This window comes from Odontomachus brunneus, unplaced genomic scaffold, assembly GCF_010583005.1.
Source record: "Odontomachus brunneus isolate Ranch 3 - 2012 unplaced genomic scaffold, Obru_v1 Obru_scaffold_253, whole genome shotgun sequence".
NCBI classification, from domain to species: Eukaryota; Metazoa; Arthropoda; class Insecta; order Hymenoptera; family Formicidae; genus Odontomachus; species Odontomachus brunneus.
This window is the reverse complement of record NW_022639703.1, coordinates 25327-44674: the sequence shown is the minus strand read 5'-3', so window position 1 is coordinate 44674 and position 19348 is coordinate 25327. Positions and strand designations below refer to the sequence as shown.

Below are 19348 nucleotides of genomic sequence, written 5' to 3'. Positions count from 1 at the left end.
AGTGATTTTGTTTTATGATAATGCCCCATCACACACAGCAAAACTGGTCAAGGAAACGATTGAGGCGTTTAGTTGGGAAATACTTTCGCATGCGGCTTACTCACTAGACTTGGCTCCGTCCGATTACTATTTATTTGCATCGATGGGACACACACTTGCTAAGCAGCGCTTCACTTCTTACGAAAATGTACGAAAATGGCTCGATAACTGATTTGTCTCAAAAGAGCAACAGTTTTTTTGGCGTGGCATCCACAAATTGTCAGACAAGTGGGAAAAATGTATAGCTAGCAATAGGCAATACTTCGAATAAAATATTTTTATCATTTTCATACAATAAACGTGTATTTTCTATACAAAAATTGCGGTTTCATATTTACATACCTGGTACACATTGAAAACTTGCCACCACGTAGCCCCAGTTAAACATCAATCCTCACACCCACTCACTCACTCATACATATTTATTCCTTTATGATACAAAAAAAGAGAAAAACGGATAAGAAAGACCCCTGAAAAGCCTACGGTCCTGAGCACTCAGTCGGAGCGCTAAGGGATTGGCAGACTTAATAAATTAATATCTCGTTAACTAATTGTTGGATTTAAAAATGGAAGAGGAACTTTCAGTTCCATATTTCACCCTCTACTTACCCCTAGTTGTGAGACACCCTGTATAGCTGAAATAGGTCGAAGTGAGTAATGGAATTGGTCAAAGTTTTGTTAGAAATTTTGGAAATTTTAATAGTAATTTTAAATAATTTCCGTTAAATCAAAAGAAATTTATTAATAAAAACTTTGAAAGGTCGGAGGTTATTAAGAAATAAAATTTTAAGCCAAATTTAAATTATAAGCAGAATTTGGGAAATTTACAAAAAGAGTGTTGGCAGTGTGGAAAATTAGGACATTTTCGAACAGAATGTCCGGCATTAGGATTAGAGAATAAAAAAAATTAGGTTTTGCCGAATGGGACAGGGACGATTCGGCAACAAGGAAAAAATCCCCGATTTGTTTTAGATTAGGTGGTGTTTATAAAATGCTTTTAGTTTTAAAGGAATGCTTGATAATGAATATTGTAATTTGTAATTTTAAAATTGATACTGACTCAGATGTTTCCATCGTAAGTAGTAAATTTGTTAAAGCTTCAAAGAAAGTTTTTCCAATTGAGAATAGTCGTTTAATTTATTCTACTGGAGAAATGATTTCAATTCAATATCAAACAAATATGAAAGTAAATTTAGAGAAATTTTCTGTAGATTTGTTTATGTTTATTGTTGATATGGAAGAAGATGGTTTTTTGGGAAATGATTTCTTATTATTTATAAACTTAGAATTCTGTCTTCGTTCGGTTTTAGGTTTATCTCAGTCTGATAATGATAAGAATGATTTTATGTGTGCTCGAATTGAAAATGAAAACATTGTTCATCCACTTTTATCGGAATTATTTGAACGGGATTCAAAAAATTTGAATTCCTTCCAAAAAAAGTCTTTTGTTAAAATTTTGGTTGAATTTCAGGATATTTTCTCTGAGGAAATAATAACTGGGAATTGTAATGTTCTGGAACATAAGATTAAATAAAATGATACACGGCCAATCAAACAAGTTCCTCGTTGGGTTTCAATTCATTTACGAGAAGATGTGGATAAAGTTATCAAGAAAATAAAAGAAAAAGGTGTTATTGAAAAGTCTCAGAGTCCTTGGGTTTCTCCTGCAGTATTAGTAAAAGAAAGATGCTTCGATTCGTTTTTGTGTAGACTTTAGAAAATTAAATTCGGTAACAATTAAAGATTCATTTCCTATTCCGCGTGTTGATGATACAATTAATCAGTTGTCGGAAAATTCGTAGTTTTCAACTTTAAATCTCAAAAGTGGTTATTGGCAAGTTAAATTGCGTCCTGAGGATAAAGGAAAAACAGATTTTTCAATTGGGAAAGGTTTATGGCAGTTTACAGTTTTGCCTTTTGGATTGTGTAATGCACCAGCTACTTTTCAGAGAACAAGTTTTACAAACATTTTTATAAAAATTTTGTTTAGTTTATTTGAATGATGTTATAATTTATGGAAAAACTTTTGAGAGCATGATTGAACGTTTAAGAGCTGTTTTTCAACAATTGAGATCTGTTCATTTGAAATTAAATCCTAAGAAATATGTTCTTTTTGGAAATTCCGTTAATTATTTAGATTATGTTGTTTCCAATAAAGGAATTTCGAAAAATCCGGAAAAAATTTTTCTATTGTCTCAAATTGGCCAATTCCACAATCTAAAAAAGCTTCGTAGTTTTCTTGGATTTTGTTCCTATTATCGAAAATTTGTTAAGGATTTTTCATTGATTGCAAAACCTTTATTTATTGTTACTGAAAATTAATCAAAGTTTTTTTGGAATTCTTAATGTTAAGAAGTTTTTGAAAAATTGAAACAATCTTTAATTACTTCTACAATATTGTCTTTTCCGATGGGAGATAGAAAATTTATTCTTGATACAGATGCATCGAATTTTGGTATCGGTGCAGTTTTCACAGATTCAAGAAAGTCAAGAAAAGATATAGCTTATTTTAGTCGGGTTTTGAATTAGCGCGTTAGGTGGAAAAGTTACAACAATATGATTTTGAAATTTATTATAGAAAAGGTTTATTACATAAAAATGCTGATGGTTTATCGAGAAGACCTTGTTCTGAAAAAAATTGTAAGTGTTGTTCTAAAATTTAAATTAACAATGAAGAGAGGAAAGAGGAAAAAAAAGGTTATTGCTCGAATAGTTTTAGGAGAGGACACTAATGTCCTGAAAAATTAGTGATGTTGTTTATTATATTTGTAGGTCTATTAAACATAAAAATAAAATTGGCTTAAAGAACAATTAGAAGATTGTGATATTTCAATTATATTACGAGGAATGGAATCTGGTCGGCGTCCTTCATTGAATGAGATTTCTTCAGCAAGCTTATCTTCTAAAATTTATTTGAATTAATTATTAAGAATGGTGTTTTATATAAGAAATGGGAAGCTTCAAATTTGAAATTTAAATTTTTGCAAATTATTGTTCCAAATTCTCATGTAAAGCAAATTTTAATGGAAGCTCATGATTCTCCTTCTGCTGGTCATTTCGGGGTAAATTAAACTTTGGAAAAAATTCGTAAACGTTTTTACTGGGTTACATGTAAGAGAGATGTTGAAAATTGGGTTAGATCTTGTAAGGTTTGCGTTTCAAAAAAAGGTCCTTCTGATAAAGGAAAATCTCCCTTGCAGATTTACAATGTAGATATTTCCTTTGAGCTTGAGTCTTTAAATAGATATTTTAAGTCCATTGCCTTTAACTTCTTTTGGAAATAAATATTTATTAGTTGTTGTAGATTGCTTTACAAAATAAGTGGAAGCTTTTCCTCTGAAAAATGCTAGGGCTTCTACGATTGCTGAAGTTTTTGTTAAAGAAGTAATTTCAAGATATGGTATTCCTTTAGAATTACATACTGATCAGGAAAGGAACTTTGAGTCTAGACTAAATTTCAAAATTGTTGGGTTTTACAAAAACAAGAACAACTGCTTTTCACCCACAATCTGATGGACAGGTTGAGCGTCAACATCAGACAATATTACAATATTTGTCCAAATTTATTTCTGAAAATCAAAAGGATTGGGATCGTTGGATTTCAATGTTTTTATTTGCTTACAGAACTTCCAAACATGAAACAACTGGGTTTTCTCTTACTGAGTTAAATTTTGGACAAGATTTGAGATTACCTATTGATTTGTTACGTGGTTCTCCTCCTAAAATTGATTGTAACAATTTAAATGAAAATTATATGTTTAATTTGCGAGAAAAGTTAGATCAAATTCATCAACATGTTAGGCAATTTATGGCAATGAGAAGCAATAGGGTTAAAATATTTTATAATCACAAGGCAAGAAATTTATGTTTTGAAATGGGCCAGAAGATTTGGTTGTACAATCCTCATCGTTATAAAGGTAAAGCTCCCAAATTACAAAATTTCTGGGAAGGGCCGTACGAAGTTGTAAGAAAAATTAGTAATGTTGTTTATTATATTCGTAGGTCTATTAAACATAAAAATAAAATAGTACATTTAGATAGATTAGCTTCTTTCTATAAAAGGGATTGATACTATTGATTGGGATTACATATGAGCCTTATAATTTTTTTTTATTTGTTTATATTTTAGTTATAAGTTTACTGTGTAATTTTATTTTTTGAAATTTTTAGTTATTCCTGGATGAAGATTTGAAGTTATACTAATTTGGATAAGAAGCTGTTTTGTTTTGAGAAGTCCACCCTCTCCACGGTTTTTGATTCATGGTTTTTCCGTGGAACTTAGAGTAAATACTAAGGTGGAGACTTGGGATATTCTTTTAAAAGAACGATGGGTCCATGAAAGTTATCCCCCCCCCCCTTGACCGAAGACTAGAACGAAAAAGGTGGACTGGAACGCAGAAGACGTAAGGAGTTATGAACTTCCCTTCCTCCTGGATTAATTGAGAACCTATAAAGACAAAGTTCATAGGGCCTGTAGCAGCTAAGGCTGGAGCAGGAATCTTGGTACCATTTAATCGTCGTGGGAGGAAGTGTAAATTGTTGGGACAACAATTTTTGAAAAAAGAGGGCAGTGTTACGTCGTGTTACTTGTAACGTTTGGAATCGATTATCGATCTAGAGCTTGTCAACTAGACAGAAGAGTAATGGATTGCCATTGTTTCGGTGTCGAACGAGGATGGAGGATTTCGATACGAGACTTCGGGCGTGATGGTGTATCGATGTTACCCGCGACACGAAAGATTCTATTTGGCTGCTTGTGTAAACGTTGTAATAAGCTGTACATAAAAGCTGTACATAAATTGGTTTCTTTTTTTAAATAACGTAAAATTTCGAATTATTAAATAAAATAGATTGGCTAATCAAAGTGCGCGACGCAGCAGATGGAACCATAGATATAATATACATAGATTTCGCAAACAATCAGAAAAGTGAAGCCAACATTTACATCGGGAGCCGGGCTCCTACACGTTACACGGTGCGCCCGGTGTAGGAGGAAAGGAAAATAAAATCCGTCCTGAGCGACGGACCCATCCTCCCGCCCCTCTCAAATAGGGAGGAGTGCGGGGGAGCGAGGCGAGTGCCCTCTGCTCCCCTTTTAAAGGAGAAGCGGAAGGTCCATCCGGGCGACGAGCTATGCCGCCGCCTGGAGAGCCGGGACCTCTCCACGTCAGCAAAGGACCCGATGTAGGAAAGGGAGCTGATTAGGCTCCCCTCAAAGGCGAGGAGTCGAGGAAGTAATGCCAGCAGCAGTTCCCCCAGCTGCCCACTATGCCCCATTAGAAGGCACCCGGCAGAGGTTTTAGTGGATAGGCCTTTTTCCTGGAAATCAGGAAGAGGAAAAGTCCCACATAACCCGCCACGCTCCCCAAAGAATCGCGGGTATGCGTAATGCATTTCCCCTGCCTCAAAAAAAAGCTAACATGTACATCAGCTTTTCTGTTCTCTGTCTCTTTCTGCACAGACAAAATGTGCAATAAAAGAGCCCGGCCAACTGTTCCCGGGGCAGTGCCCCAAATCTTTGCGATCGATTTTAGGGTCAACATATATATCAAATTAAAGGTCTTGCCAAGCAGAAAACGAATATGTACTTCTTACGTTGGACTGATAAACCGTTCTCGAGATATCCGGTCCGGAAATTCTTGTGGTCCAAGGTGGATTTTCAAACATAAGTTGCTTCAAATTGCTGCCAAATTGTCAATTTAAGACCTACAAATGTGATTACTGGCTTAAAATGCTCATAGATTGATATCCTCAAACTCATTTTAACAGTTCTTAAATAGGAGCCAAAATGGCCGTTTGGGGGAGCTTTGAGCAAGTGAGTTCTAAAATTCAATATTTTATTGGCAATTTTTTTACTTTTTGTGGAAATATTCAATTTTTTAGCAACAACCAGAATATATATTTTATCAGCTATAGTATTAGCTTTAAAATAAGCCATTGATCACAATTTTACGATAAGATTTGGTTAAAATGTCGCACTTTTTGTCAGCGAAAGTCACTGAAAGTAACAATGATGCTAAGAAAAAAATTGAAATTCAGTATGATTTTAGTGGTTTCTTTGATTATATTTTCAATAAATTATGCGCACATTGAAATATAAAAACGCATTTAACCAAATTCTTTATGATCTCAACAAATTATCAGGACCTTGAATAAGGTCTCACTGTTTTCTAACAAATGGCGTTACCAGAACTGCGTGCGTGTAATTTAAGATGGTAACGCATCAATAAGGAAGTACTATAAGCAAGCTTGAAATTCAATGTATATCATTTCGCCGAAGTGTAAACAACTTTTTTTTCATAGTGTTAAACATGTCGAGTTTTGTGCCAAAAAAAAGTATTTGCGGGGAATTTTACTGCACTACTTTATTCAAAAAAAATCTGCAGCTGAAGCACACAGAATTCTTGTTGAGACTTACGGCGACCATGCTCTGTTGGAAACAACATGCAGAGATTGGTTTAGACGCTTCAAAAATAATGATTTTGATGTTGAAGATAAAGAACGCTCTGGTGCACCGAAAAAGTTTGAAGACGAAGAATTGGAGGCATTACTTCATGAAGACTCATGTCAGACGCTAGCTGAACTTGTAGAATCATTAGGATTTGATCATACAACAGTTTCGAAACACAACAGTTTGAAAGTATTAGGAATGATTAAAAAACAAGGACATTTAGTGTCGTACGAGTTGAAGCCGAGAGACGTCGAACGGCGTCTTTTCACGTGTGAGCAGCTGCTTCAACGGCAGAAAAGGAAAGGTTTTTTGCATCGTATCGTGACTGGCGATGAAAAGTGGATACACTGCGATAACCCTAAGGGTAAAAGATCGTGATGTAAGCCCGGTCATGCATCAACATCGTCGGCAAAGCCGAATATCCATGGTTCAAAGCTTCTACTCTGCATTTGGTGGGATTAGCTGGGTTTAGTTATCAGCTTAGTATATTATGAGCTGCTCAAACCGAACGAAACCATCACAGGAGATCGACTATAATTGATGCGTTTGAGCCATTGAAGGAAAAACGGCCACTATACGAGCAGAGACACGACAAAGTGATTTTGCAACATAACAACGCTCAGCCACATGTTGCACAACCGGTGAAAACATATTTGGAAACGCTTAAATGGAAAGTCTTACACCACCCGTCGTATTCACCAGACATTGCCCCTTCCGATTATCACTTGTTCCGATCGATAGCACATAGCCTGGCTGAGCAGCACTTCCATTTTTATGAAGATGCCAAAAAATGGGTCGACTCTTGAATAGCCTCAAAAGACGTGTCGTTTTTCCGACGTGGAATTCAAATGCTGCCAGAAAGATGGGAAAAAGTAGTGGCTAGCAATGGACAATACTTTCAGTGACATGTTTTTTACGACTTTTTTTAAATAAAGCATTAATTTTCACGAAAAATCAGCGAAAACTTATTCAAGGTTCTAATACTAACTGGATAATTGCAACGATGCAATGCTCGTGAGTAAGAAATGGTCGGACAAGTTCTATAAGGTTTATTTCTAAGAGCCAAATGCTGGAGATGCAAGCACATTAAAAATAAAAAAACAACGTGTATAAATAATAATCTGTTGGTTACATACACCACAGTTGATATAAATGAAAATTAGATAAAAATCTGTCACATTCTTTGCTTATCGAGTTGATTAAAAATGACCTCTCAAAAACGTATTATAGACATCTTTAAATGACGTTATTATCATGTCAAAATTGTTCACGTTTTTTAAATGTCAGTTATTGGTTACATGACGTCTAGGACTGGTAATCATCATTTACCGAAATGAAAATGATGTGACGTTGTTGCCTGGGGATAGAATGATATGTAGCGTTGATAGCGCGCGTTCTCATCATGCCTATAGTCGAATTTTATACTTAAGACATTTATGTCCCATATCGGATATCGTATGGACTTCCATTGCATGTCCATAGATGTGCGGACGTAAAATGGACATAAAATGGACGTCCATAGGACATCCTGTGCTATCTGGGTTACTCTCGCGACAAACGACTAAGATCTGACGACAGAAAACAATGGATGCTTTCAAATTATTTAACTTATCTTGACACATACAAAAAGTGTCATATCAATTGGTTTTATCATTTCTATTTTAAAAGTTTCTAAAAATTACCCTACTTTAGGTCCTGTTATACTAGGAAAACCCCTTAACTCGCGTAGTAAGTCGTTTCGCGAGATGTGTGCCGACTGCGCGTAGTAACTCACATCGCTGCTTCAACGCAGAAAAAGAAAGATTTTTTGCATCGTATCGTGATTAGCGATGAAAAGTGGATACACTACGATAACCCTAAGCGTAGAAAATCGTGGGGTAAGCCCGGCCATGCATCCTCATCGTTAGCAAAGCCGAATATCCATGGTTCGAAGCTTCTGCTCTGCATTTGGTGGAATCAGCTGGGTGCAGTTTATAATGAGCTGCTCAAACAGAACGAAACCATCACGGGAGATCGCTATCGCCTACAATTGATGCGTTTGAGCCGAACATTGAAAGAAAAACGGCCGCTATACGAGACACGACAAAGTGATTTTGCAACATGACAACGCTTGACCACATGTTGCACAACCGGTGAAAACCTACTTGGAAACGCTTAAATGGAAAGTCGTACCCCACCCGCCGTATTCACTAGACATTACCCTTTCGATTATCACTTGTTCCGATCGATGGCACATGGCCTGGCTGAGCAGCACTTCCATTCTTATGAAGATACCAAAAATTGGGTCGACTTTTGGATAGCCTCAAAAGACGTGTCGTTTTTCCGAGGTGAAATACTGGCAGAAAGATAAGAAAAAGTAGTGGCTAGCGATGGACAATACTTTCAGTGACATATTTTTTACGACTTTTTTTAAATAAAGCATTAATTTTCACGAAAAATTGCGAGAATTTATTCAAGGTCCTAATAAATTCAATCTTACGGTAACTTTGCTATCTTTCAGGAATATTGTAGAAATATTGCGAATGCAATATTGTACATGAAACGTTACAGATAAAATTTAAATATATTCCTGACTAATATTGCAGGTCACATGTTGGCGAAATATTTATGTATCATAACCGTAGATTTTCTTATTTCAGCAATATAACACGCCGTGTGAGTATATCGCTGCGTTCCTACATCTTGCCTCGGCGCGATGCGGCAAGATGTAAGAACGCAGTGATATAAATATAGATAGTGGTGCGTCGTTTCTTAATCGCCACGCGCCGACATCCCCGCGCTATATTATTGGACCGCACTATGATTCGTGCGCTCTATCCTCTACCATTCAGCACACGCTTTTCCTTAATCTTTCACAATTCCACGCCTGTTGGCAGTATGGCAAGACGTGGGATCGCAGCAATATAAACACAAGCAGTGATGCGTTTTTCTTCCCCTCGCCGCGCGCCGCCAACTGTTTCTTAACCAACTGAAACGCGCTAGGCTTCAAGCGACTTTAGCTCGAGTGCTCCTTCTTTCTTTATGCAATTTTCTAAAATTAATTTTTCAAAAACTATTAAGAATAACGAATAGCAAAACGATATGGGACTTTTGTGTTTATCTCAATTTGCTCTACGTCTTCGTGAGAGATTGTGAAGGTGATCTGGGATACCTTATACAGGGTGAATATTATATACCGGAACACCTGAATATCTCGAAAACAAAGCGTTGTATAAAAAAATGTTAAATACAAAAGTTGTAGGGTTTAAAAAGATCTATTTTATGATATTAGCAGTTTGACCTTGAGTTGCGTCATAAAGATCAGGTCAAGGTCACAATGATGTTTTTAAATGGATACCCCCATTTTTTATTGTATATTCTTATAGCTTATCTCGAGAGTTTTCCAAAACACTATACTTAAGTATTTTTTCGTTAAGTACTTTTCGAGTTAAGAGGCTTCAAAGTTACGCTCAATAGTACAAATGATTTTCATATAGTTTGATTATTATCCGACTTTACGTTTGATCAACATATACAGATAACTGTTACTCGTGCAAATAAAACTTTGGAATTTATTTAGATTTATTTATTTTAGTTATTTGCCGTTCGGGGTTAACATCAAAACTTATTCGTTGGCACCGAAACATTTGGAGGTTTAATCTGAAGATTGAGTGTTAACACCTAAAATTGGGAGTGAGTATTAAAGTTTAGGGATTGATACCGAATCGTTTGAGATTTACCCTGAAAGATTCAGATTCAATAATACTCATTAAAAGTCAACACCGAAATTGGAGGGTTGACACCGAGTCATCATGGGGTCTACCCTGAAAGTTTCACGTTCAACACTACTCATTGAGAGTCAAAATAAGGGAATTGACACCGAATCATTTTGGGTCTACCCTAAAATTTTGAAGGTCTACCCCTAAATTTTGAGGGTTAACACCCAACTTTTGTGATCAACCTTCAAATTTGGTGGTTAACCCACAAATTTGAGGGTTAACCTTCAAAATTTGGGGTTTTTTTTCGTAAGGGTATAGAGCCGAACACCGATGACCAACATGGCAGTCGACATGTCAATAGCATTGGTCAACAAATAATTTGTCATATGGAATTTATAATGTGCTTCTTATGCATTTTTATGTGCAAAATTGAAAAATGAACTAAAAATTTCTCTATCATCTATCGTTTTTGCGATAGTCATCTAAAATTAATATATTGTATATGGGACATTCTCAGCGAGGGAATAAGAGATTATTATTAATTATAAATTTTTAATATAGAAAAACACTATCAATATTATGTAGCTTTAAAACAATTCCTACATTTATGCAATATATTTGTTTATAAAAATTCGTTAAAGTTAATGATTTTTTTTCCTTTTACGTGAGTTTTCTTCAATGAAGCCTAAAATATGAGAAAAACTGATGTAACATTTTTTATTTTTAAAAGAGATAGAAAAAATAATTACATATAAATTATACACAAATTTTATCCCTATCTCATATAGATATCTTATATGATCACATAATCATATATGTTTACGCAAAAAAAAATGTTTAATGGGAAAAGAAAGACATACTTTTATTAAATTAAACATCGATATTATGTACTATCAAAAGTATAAGCATTTACTTTCCTTGTATTTATATAACAGTATCCCTTTTTGTTGTAAACATATATTATGCATAACTACATATGGTCATATAGAAACAAAATTTATATATGATGTTTTTTTTCCTACGAAGTCAAAAATACAGCAGAAAATCATTAGCTTCTACATTTTAAATTAATTATGCCACGTCTGTATATATAAAAAATCAATTTTCTTAAAATTTAAAAATCACATTATTAAAAAACTCTGGATAATAGACAAAATATGGTTGCATATTTAATTCAACATAAAAAATTATATAAATCATATAATTTAACCCATTATAACCCATAGTTAATCCAGTAGAGATATTATCTAGATAACATATAATTTTTTACGTAGAATCAAATAGCGATATCATTTTCCCGAAAAATTATTTTGCAACTTAATGGTTTAAACAATTTTGTTATAAAAAATTAATTTTTTCAATTTTTTTTTAGAAATTGTTCTTTTTACGATATAAGATTCCATATGTTATCCATATGTTATCTAGATATGTTATCTAGACATGCTATCCATACGTTATCTAGATATATTATTCCAGATGTTATCTAGATAATATTTCTGGGTTATCTATGGACTATAATAGGTTAATCCATGTGACAAAACAATTTTTTTTTAGACCAATATAATCAACAGACGATCTTTAATTCACTTGGAAATTCAATGAGAAATTTAATTGATACGCCATACATACATGTCTCGTTCGCAAAATCTGGATGCTGCGGCGGCACCGTCTCGAGCTCTATATTGGGGTTGTAATAATTGAAATCACCTACGATTTCTGATGGAACTCCTGCAAGAAAAAAACTATAAATATCGTGTATAACCGGTGAAATATAATAATGTAGAGATGTTCGCTGTAGTTACCAATGCCGAAACATTCTCGGCTTAAAGAAACATCATCAATCGCTATGTCGTTCTTCGAAGAATAGCCCCTGCTCGCTTCAAACTGCAAGAAATATCTGCAAACACGTTATACATTTCGAATTTAGATTTAATTTCCCGTTGCAAAGAACTAATCGTTAAAATTGGATATGCTATGGCAATAATTCCGGTCAAAATATTAAATTGTACATATAATTTTTAGTTTTAATTTAGATTTAAAGTGTTTAATTGTTATTGCATACTCACCTATATCTAATGTCAGGTAGAGCGATGACTACGCTTTCCCAGATCTTGTTTCCCTTCCCATAGGACCACCATAATATATTGGTCTGATTCCCGTGTCGCTTCATTTGGACCACATAGAGCGCGAGAGATGAGCTGTGCACGCCATACTTATGATAAAAAAAGCGAATCTGGAAGCGTTTCATATACTTGTAAGTTAAATGTGTCGAGAAAGTCAAAAAATATTTCATAATTGCATACATCATCTCGTAAATTATGAAGAAAGTAGGCAGGAAAACTATTTTTATAGTAAATGCTATTTACAATGTTAATATAATCATATTTGTATATCATTTATATACTATTCAATAATCCTATTTATATAACCAATGTCATCTAAAACATCATTGTTTTTATTTTTATATGCATTACTATTATTAATTTTTGTTAGAAAAACAGAAAAATATTGATTCCAGAAATAACTATAATTTAAAGGAGTTTAATCGATCTTAAGGCTTCTAATTTCTCGCCACAAAACTCATAATTGATGACATCAGAAACAAAAAAATACACACTCAAAATTCTTTTAAAATATGTTGAAATAAAAAGATATTTAAAATAACACTTATAATCGATCAAACAGACCTGTAAAATATTCCGAACTTTCTTTTTGCTTTAAGGAGCCTACATTGACGTGTCGAAAAAATTGATATTTTTTACACTTTCTTACAGTTTGACATCTCAAAAATATATTTCTAAAGTATTACAATTAAATTTAAAAATTTGGCAATGTTGTAAGCCTTGAAATGTAGCGGCGTGCTTTAAATTTTAAAAGGATTACACATATATTCTAAATCCATATACACTTGTCAACAAAATTATCGCATAGGTAAATTCATGTCAAAATTTCGCACAATTTTAAATAGGCATAATAGCGCCCATTAAACACTATCGTATTTGAAATATTTTTTTTTATTTTGAAAAGTGAAGTCCATACTTTAAGAAGCATTCGTCCGATTTTGAATTTAATTTCTCCTTCCCGCAGTCTTTTCAAAAATAAAGAAGTGTTGCATCTCCAATGAATTGCACAATTTGTCGTATCCTACAGGGTGGACTAAATTTTTTTCGTAAATTTCATGGTAACCATCGTAAAGTATAGACTTTCTCCTGCAATTTAAAAAAAAGCGAATTTGTACGATTTTTTTTCGCGAAGTTGCGACATATGTCAAAGTTACCTATGCATTTTTTTTTAAATCGCTTAAATTGACGCACTCTATTGAGTAGAGTGAATTCTTTTCACAAATTTTACGATAATTATCCTAAAATATCGACATTTCCTTACAAATAAAAAATAAAAAAGAGGTATGCACGACTTTCTTCCGCGATGTTGTATGGCGTATCAAAGTTACCTGTATATTTTTAATCAGTTACCACCAATATTAACATTACCATTAGCACATCTCTTCTTTATTTTTTATTTGCAAGAAAATGTCGATATTTTATGACATAAAATTTACGAAAAAAATTTAGTTCATCTCGTAAGATACGTCAAATTGTGCAATTTTTTGGAGGCGCAACACGTCTTTACTTCTGAAAAGACTGCGGGAAGGGCAGAGAGTAAATTCAAAATCGGATGAATGCTCCTTAAACTACAGACTTCACTCTTTATAATAAAAAAAAATTTCAAATACGATAATGTTTCGCGCTATTATGCCCATTTAAAATTGTGCGAAATTTTGACATGAATTTATCTATTCAATAATTTTGTTGACGAGTATATTTTGGAGCAAAAATGATTCAAATTGCAGCTTACTGAACTACAGGAACAAAGGATTTTATGCTGTTTTAAAAATATTTGATACAATGGGTACTATAATTGGCTCAGAACTAAAAAATTATACCGATAATCGGAATAAACACAAAATTCGAGTTTGCTGAGAAAAGATACTTAGAAGCTACAAAGGAAGTTTGGATAGTACGTAGGAAGATAAATGCTGTTTTACAAGAATTTTACCAAGAAGAAGAAAGTATCCTTTATGACCCTGATAACTGATTAATTGTAAATATGATTTATTGTTTGTTATATATTCTAAAACAGTACCTAAAACTTTAAACGCGTTTTTTTTTGAAACGTCATTTTTCGAACTAGCGAACACAATATCTCAAAAACTAATAAACTAAGTGATTTGAAGTTTTGAGGATATATTCAGTACATGTTCTGTTTTCGCATAAACTAAAATCAAGTCATGTTAAAGATCGGATCTAATAATGTATAGGGAATTCGTGCATTCCGTGTATTAACCGAGTAATCGGTAAACGTCGGATTCCGTTCCTGAGCGCGTGTCGCGAAAATTCATTATTCGCACGCAGTCTGTCTCCCACTAGGAGAATCCTGCAATCGTCTATCCCAACGTGATGCCGATCGATTTTTTACATGAGTTGCAAATGAGAAACACGCAAAATTCGGTTTATCCGTCCATCGAAACGCTATTGCTGATCTCAACCATTTACTTTTAGCCTTCGGACACTGAGTGCATATTCCTGGACACAATCGGGAGCAGTTCCTCCACCAAGTACGCGAAAACATTATCAAGTGCCACAGAACCTTCATATAGTGCCATCGCGTGGACTGTATTCGTAAGCCTCATCGACGGCATCTCGCTCAGATATGTCGCTGCTTCGCAGGGATTCAAGACGCTTCCACGAAGCGGATCTCTATCAATTTCACAAGACTTGCTAATTCGTAGCGTTCAGCCTTGATTTTCGCGTGCAAACGCGAGCTGTTAGCAAATTTGTCGCACAGACCGTTACAGCAATGTCGCGATTGGCTCGCTCGTTCTCACACTGACGATTTTCTTTACAATTGGTCGCTCCATACGTTAAACAAATGTTAAACATTTAAACGGTTCAGTTCAACGAGTGAACTCAGTATTAGTTTAATTAAACATTATAATATAATACATAAGTGCAAGTGAAAGTTCTCTATTCTTTTCCGCAATCCTGTCTTTCCGTCTCTTTTGCTTCTATATCGAGAAATCTCTCACTCTCGCTCGATCACACAGGCTGTTCTTTCCTCTCATTCCTTTCTCAGTTGTTTTCGCGTTCTCGCGGAACGGTCCAGACGTTTCGTTTGCGTTGAAATTTTTTAGACTCAAACAAATTATAATTTTCAAAATTCAAATTTTGCAACTCAACAAACTAACGACTTTTTTGTCAAAAAAATAAAATGATTTTTTTAAATATTGCGATTTTTTCTGTTTTCAATGTTTTTTATTTATTTTCATTTTTATTTTTTATTTATTCTAGCTCATACGATATTCTAGTTCATATAGCCACAACATGGACGTAATAATAAATGGACGGAGCGAAAGGTGTCATTATAGAGGGGCTATGAAACCAAAAAAGTAAGAGGATTACATCGTCGCGACCATGTTGCTGTCGGAGTTTTGTATCCATTGTCTATGTATAAAAATAACTTCATTACATACATTGTCAACTTCATTACATACAATCATTCCCCTCACTCCTTGGACTTTATTCCCGCAACAATTCGCTCCGCCCATATATTCTTACGTCCATAAGCCACACTCATACAAATTAAAAATTTTCTAGTTTTTTATTTTATATACAACTACAACAAATCATGTTCATATGACTACCGGAATCATGTTTAACCAGCAACACACTTTTTTCAAACGCTTTTACTGAAACTGCTATAACTTTGAATATTATTGTTATTCTGAACCATAATGCACAACCTTTCATAAAAGTTTATATCGCCAAAACTGTATGTGTCGTAAACTTTTCATAAGCATCCCACACAACACGTGTATGTAAAAGACGTCTTAAGGGGGGAAATCCAATTAGAACTTTCAAAAAATCGAATTTTTTTTTTTTGCATAAAATGTTTATTTAACATTGTAAGAATATGTTCCCAACGTTTTAAATCGAAATTCGCAGCCGTTCGGAAGTTATGGCCTCCGAGCGCAACAAATCTCTTGAGCAGCGTCGAGGCTCTAATAGCACGCAGCAGGTATACTCACCCGGAGCGGGGATTTTACCTTTCAGGGCTGCGATCCAAAACGTATAGAGATGTAATTATAGTTTTACTGTAGGTTTTGGAACGCACCCCTGGTAGATGGCTTTTATTTCTATTGTTACGTTTAGTCGAAACCGTTGGGTCCGTTGGCGCTGGCATCGAGCAGAACCGGTTTTCAGTTTAGCTCCGAAGTTCGGCCTGTACAAAACGACAGTGCAAATTCGAAATGTCCTATCCGAAAGGCACACACGCCGAACCAAAACAATCGAAACCACGCAAAAGAAAGTTCCATGGTAATCAGTTTTCAAATAAAAAGAGTGAAGATGAAGGATGTGAAAGTACGAGTGCAAGAAAACTCTCCAATGCTAGTGCTGAAGATATTCACTGGAATCCATTGCATGGCTATCGTTTGATTGAAATATTCACCGTTTTTACAGCCTTGACAGAGCTCCTTGTTTGTCGTGTTTGTAAACAGAATGTAAAGTTTGAAGAAGCTGGGAATCGAGGCCTCGGTTTCAAGATAGTTTTACTTTGTCGCTGTGGTCAGAGAAACATCAATTCAGGACCACTAATCAACACTGGATACGAAGTGAATCGTCGGATGGTGTTTGTTATGCGACTCTTAGGTGTTGGCAGAGAGGGTATTAATTTATTCTGCAACCTCATGGACATTTGTAAAGGAATGAATGAGAGCACGTATAATAATATCATCACGTATATTCACTCCTGTACAAAATCTGTTTTTGAAAGTCTCTGCAAGAAAGCTATCGAAGAAGAAAAAAAATTCAATGAAGAACATGAGAGGTCTATTTTAGATTTGAAAGTCTCTGGAGATGGCTCGTGGAAAAAACGTGGATTCAAATCGCTGTACGGAGTTGTAACGGTCATAGGCTACTATTCGGGCAAAGTCATCGATTTAGTTATCAAAAGTAGCTATTGCCATGCATGCACATTTTGGAAAAAAAAGGTGAACACTCCAGAATACGAAGAGTGGTATATAAATCACGAGGAAGAGTGTACAAAAAATCACGAGGGCTCAGCCGGAAAAATGGAGGTCGATGCGATTACAGAAATCTTTTTAAGATCAGAGGAAAAGTACGGCGTTAAATATGGTAATTATATTGGAGACGGAGACTCCAAAACTTTCAAGGCCATTCTAGATAAGAATCCTTACGGTGATGAATTTCAAGTTGCAAAAAGCGAATGCATTGGCCACGTAGAGAAAAGAATGGGCACTCGGCTCCGAAATATAAAAAAAACACAAAAACTCGGTGGTAAGGGCAAACTAACGGATGCTTTAATTAAAAAGCTCACAACGTACTATGGTCTGGCAATTAGAAGAAATGCGAATAGTATTGAGGGAATGAAAAAAAGTATTATAGCCACTTATTACCATTTGATCTCTACGGATGAGAAGCCACAGCACGAATACTGCCCGCCCGGCGAAGACAGCTGGTGTAAGTGGCAGAAAGAAAAAGCTATTGAAGCAAATTTGGATTCTTTTGAGCACCCTCCTCCACTCGATCCAACAGTCGCAAAACACATTCTTCCAATTTATGAAGATTTATCTAAGGAAGAATTACTTCAGAGATGCTTGGGCAGTCATACGCAGAATTCAAATGAAAGTTTCAATTCTACGATTTGGCGTTTAGCTCCAAAACATCTTAATTCTGGGCTGAAAATAGTTGAAATTGCATCCTACATCGCTGCTGGAGTCTTCAATGAAGGATATTCTTCCATTCTACAAATTATGATGGAGTTACAAATAATTATTGGGAGCCAGACCAAGCACTATGCTGAGAACGTCGACGGGCGCCGGGTATCTCGACAGGAGCGGCGCAACTCTTTCAACTCTAAAGAAGCTCGAAAGGCCAGAAGAGAGCAGTTATTGGAGCAGAACGAGTTCTTCGAGGAAGCAGAAGGATTGTTCTATGGCGCCGGGATTGCTGACTAAGAGGTAAATTATAGATATCTTGTATCTTTTACTTGTCAAAACTTTAAACACGTTTTTCTCAAAACTGTACTTTTTTGCACTGCTGGAACTCTCATTTAAAAACTATTCAACCGATCGCGCTGAACTTTCGCACACAACTTCATGACATCAGTACAATGTCGGTGAACCTAAATGTTTGTGAAAATTATAATAAAAAATCACTTATTTATTGCAAAAATTGTGCAGAGAAAACGTCAAAAAATGGAAATTTATTTTCATAAGCGTTTCATATTCAAAATTTTTGACTTTTTTCAATTTTTTTAGGTTCAATTACGAATTATGGGTATAAATAATAAGAATTTTTTCGCTGCCTGTTATAGGATCAATATCACGGACGCCATTTGTCCAGCAGCTGAGCAACTCGCACGCGTACCTGCCAAATGGGATGCTTCATATGTCCGCCATTTTTAAATATTTTTGGAAAAAAAAATACGTATGGACAGTCCAAAACATATATAAATAAATGTTTAAGTTTGAAAAATATAGAAAAATTCTTTCTCCTACAAAAAAATTCTTGAAAATAGCTTATTTTTCCTCGTTCTAATTGGATTTCCCCCCTTAAAGACATTATCTAAAAACGTCTTATTTGAGACGTCTTATTTCTGTAACAGCCGAACTCCGGTGATCAGTGGATCGCCGGGAACTTTGCTCGTCGGAGTCCGGGTTCAATAATTGGTTGACACAAGCAATTAACAAAAATAAATAATAACAGTTTATTAAGATCCTTTGATACAGAACAGCAAGCGCTAATTTGCGTGTATCGACATAAAACGGCGCCAGTAATCGGGTAGCGATCTCGGTCGGACGCGTCTCGTGCTTCCGTAGGCGGAGCGTATAGCGCGAACACGGTGTGTCGCGAAAGACGGTGTCGGTGAGTAGCGAAGCGTTCGTGAATTGCGACGCTAGAAATTCGGCGGCCGCGGGAGCCTAGCGGTAACGGCGATACAATCGTGTCATAGCACGCGGCGCTATACAGAATGTTTCCTCTAACTCGACCATTTAAAATATCTCCGTTGTTTTTGATGATACGGGAAAATACTACAGGGAAAAATTGTTCGATTGGAAGGGACACATATTATGACGAGC

The 19348-nt window shown here is 35.2% G+C and overlaps 2 protein-coding genes across 2 annotated transcripts in view; one reads left to right on the top strand and one right to left on the bottom strand.

Annotated features, from left to right (window-relative positions):
- The window catches only part of LOC116852735 (leukocyte tyrosine kinase receptor-like), a 360643-nt gene extending 348207 nt beyond the window's left edge, over positions 1-12436 (bottom strand). The window contains exons 1-3 of the mRNA XM_032833366.1: positions 12255-12436; positions 11991-12085; positions 11818-11916 (exon numbers count right to left, since the gene is read on the bottom strand). Coding sequence (XP_032689257.1) covers positions 11818-11916; positions 11991-12085; positions 12255-12436 — 376 coding nt within the window. The remainder of the gene's footprint in view (positions 1-11817; positions 11917-11990; positions 12086-12254) is intronic.
- A 4016-nt stretch (positions 12437-16452) lies between these two features.
- Positions 16453-18652, top strand: LOC116852737. Its single transcript, XM_032833367.1, has 2 exons — positions 16453-18226; positions 18583-18652. The coding sequence occupies exon 1, from the start codon at positions 16496-16498 to the stop codon at positions 18221-18223; it is 1728 nt and encodes a 575-aa protein (XP_032689258.1). The 5' UTR covers positions 16453-16495; the 3' UTR covers positions 18224-18226; positions 18583-18652.
- Positions 18653-19348: the final 696 nt, after the last annotated feature.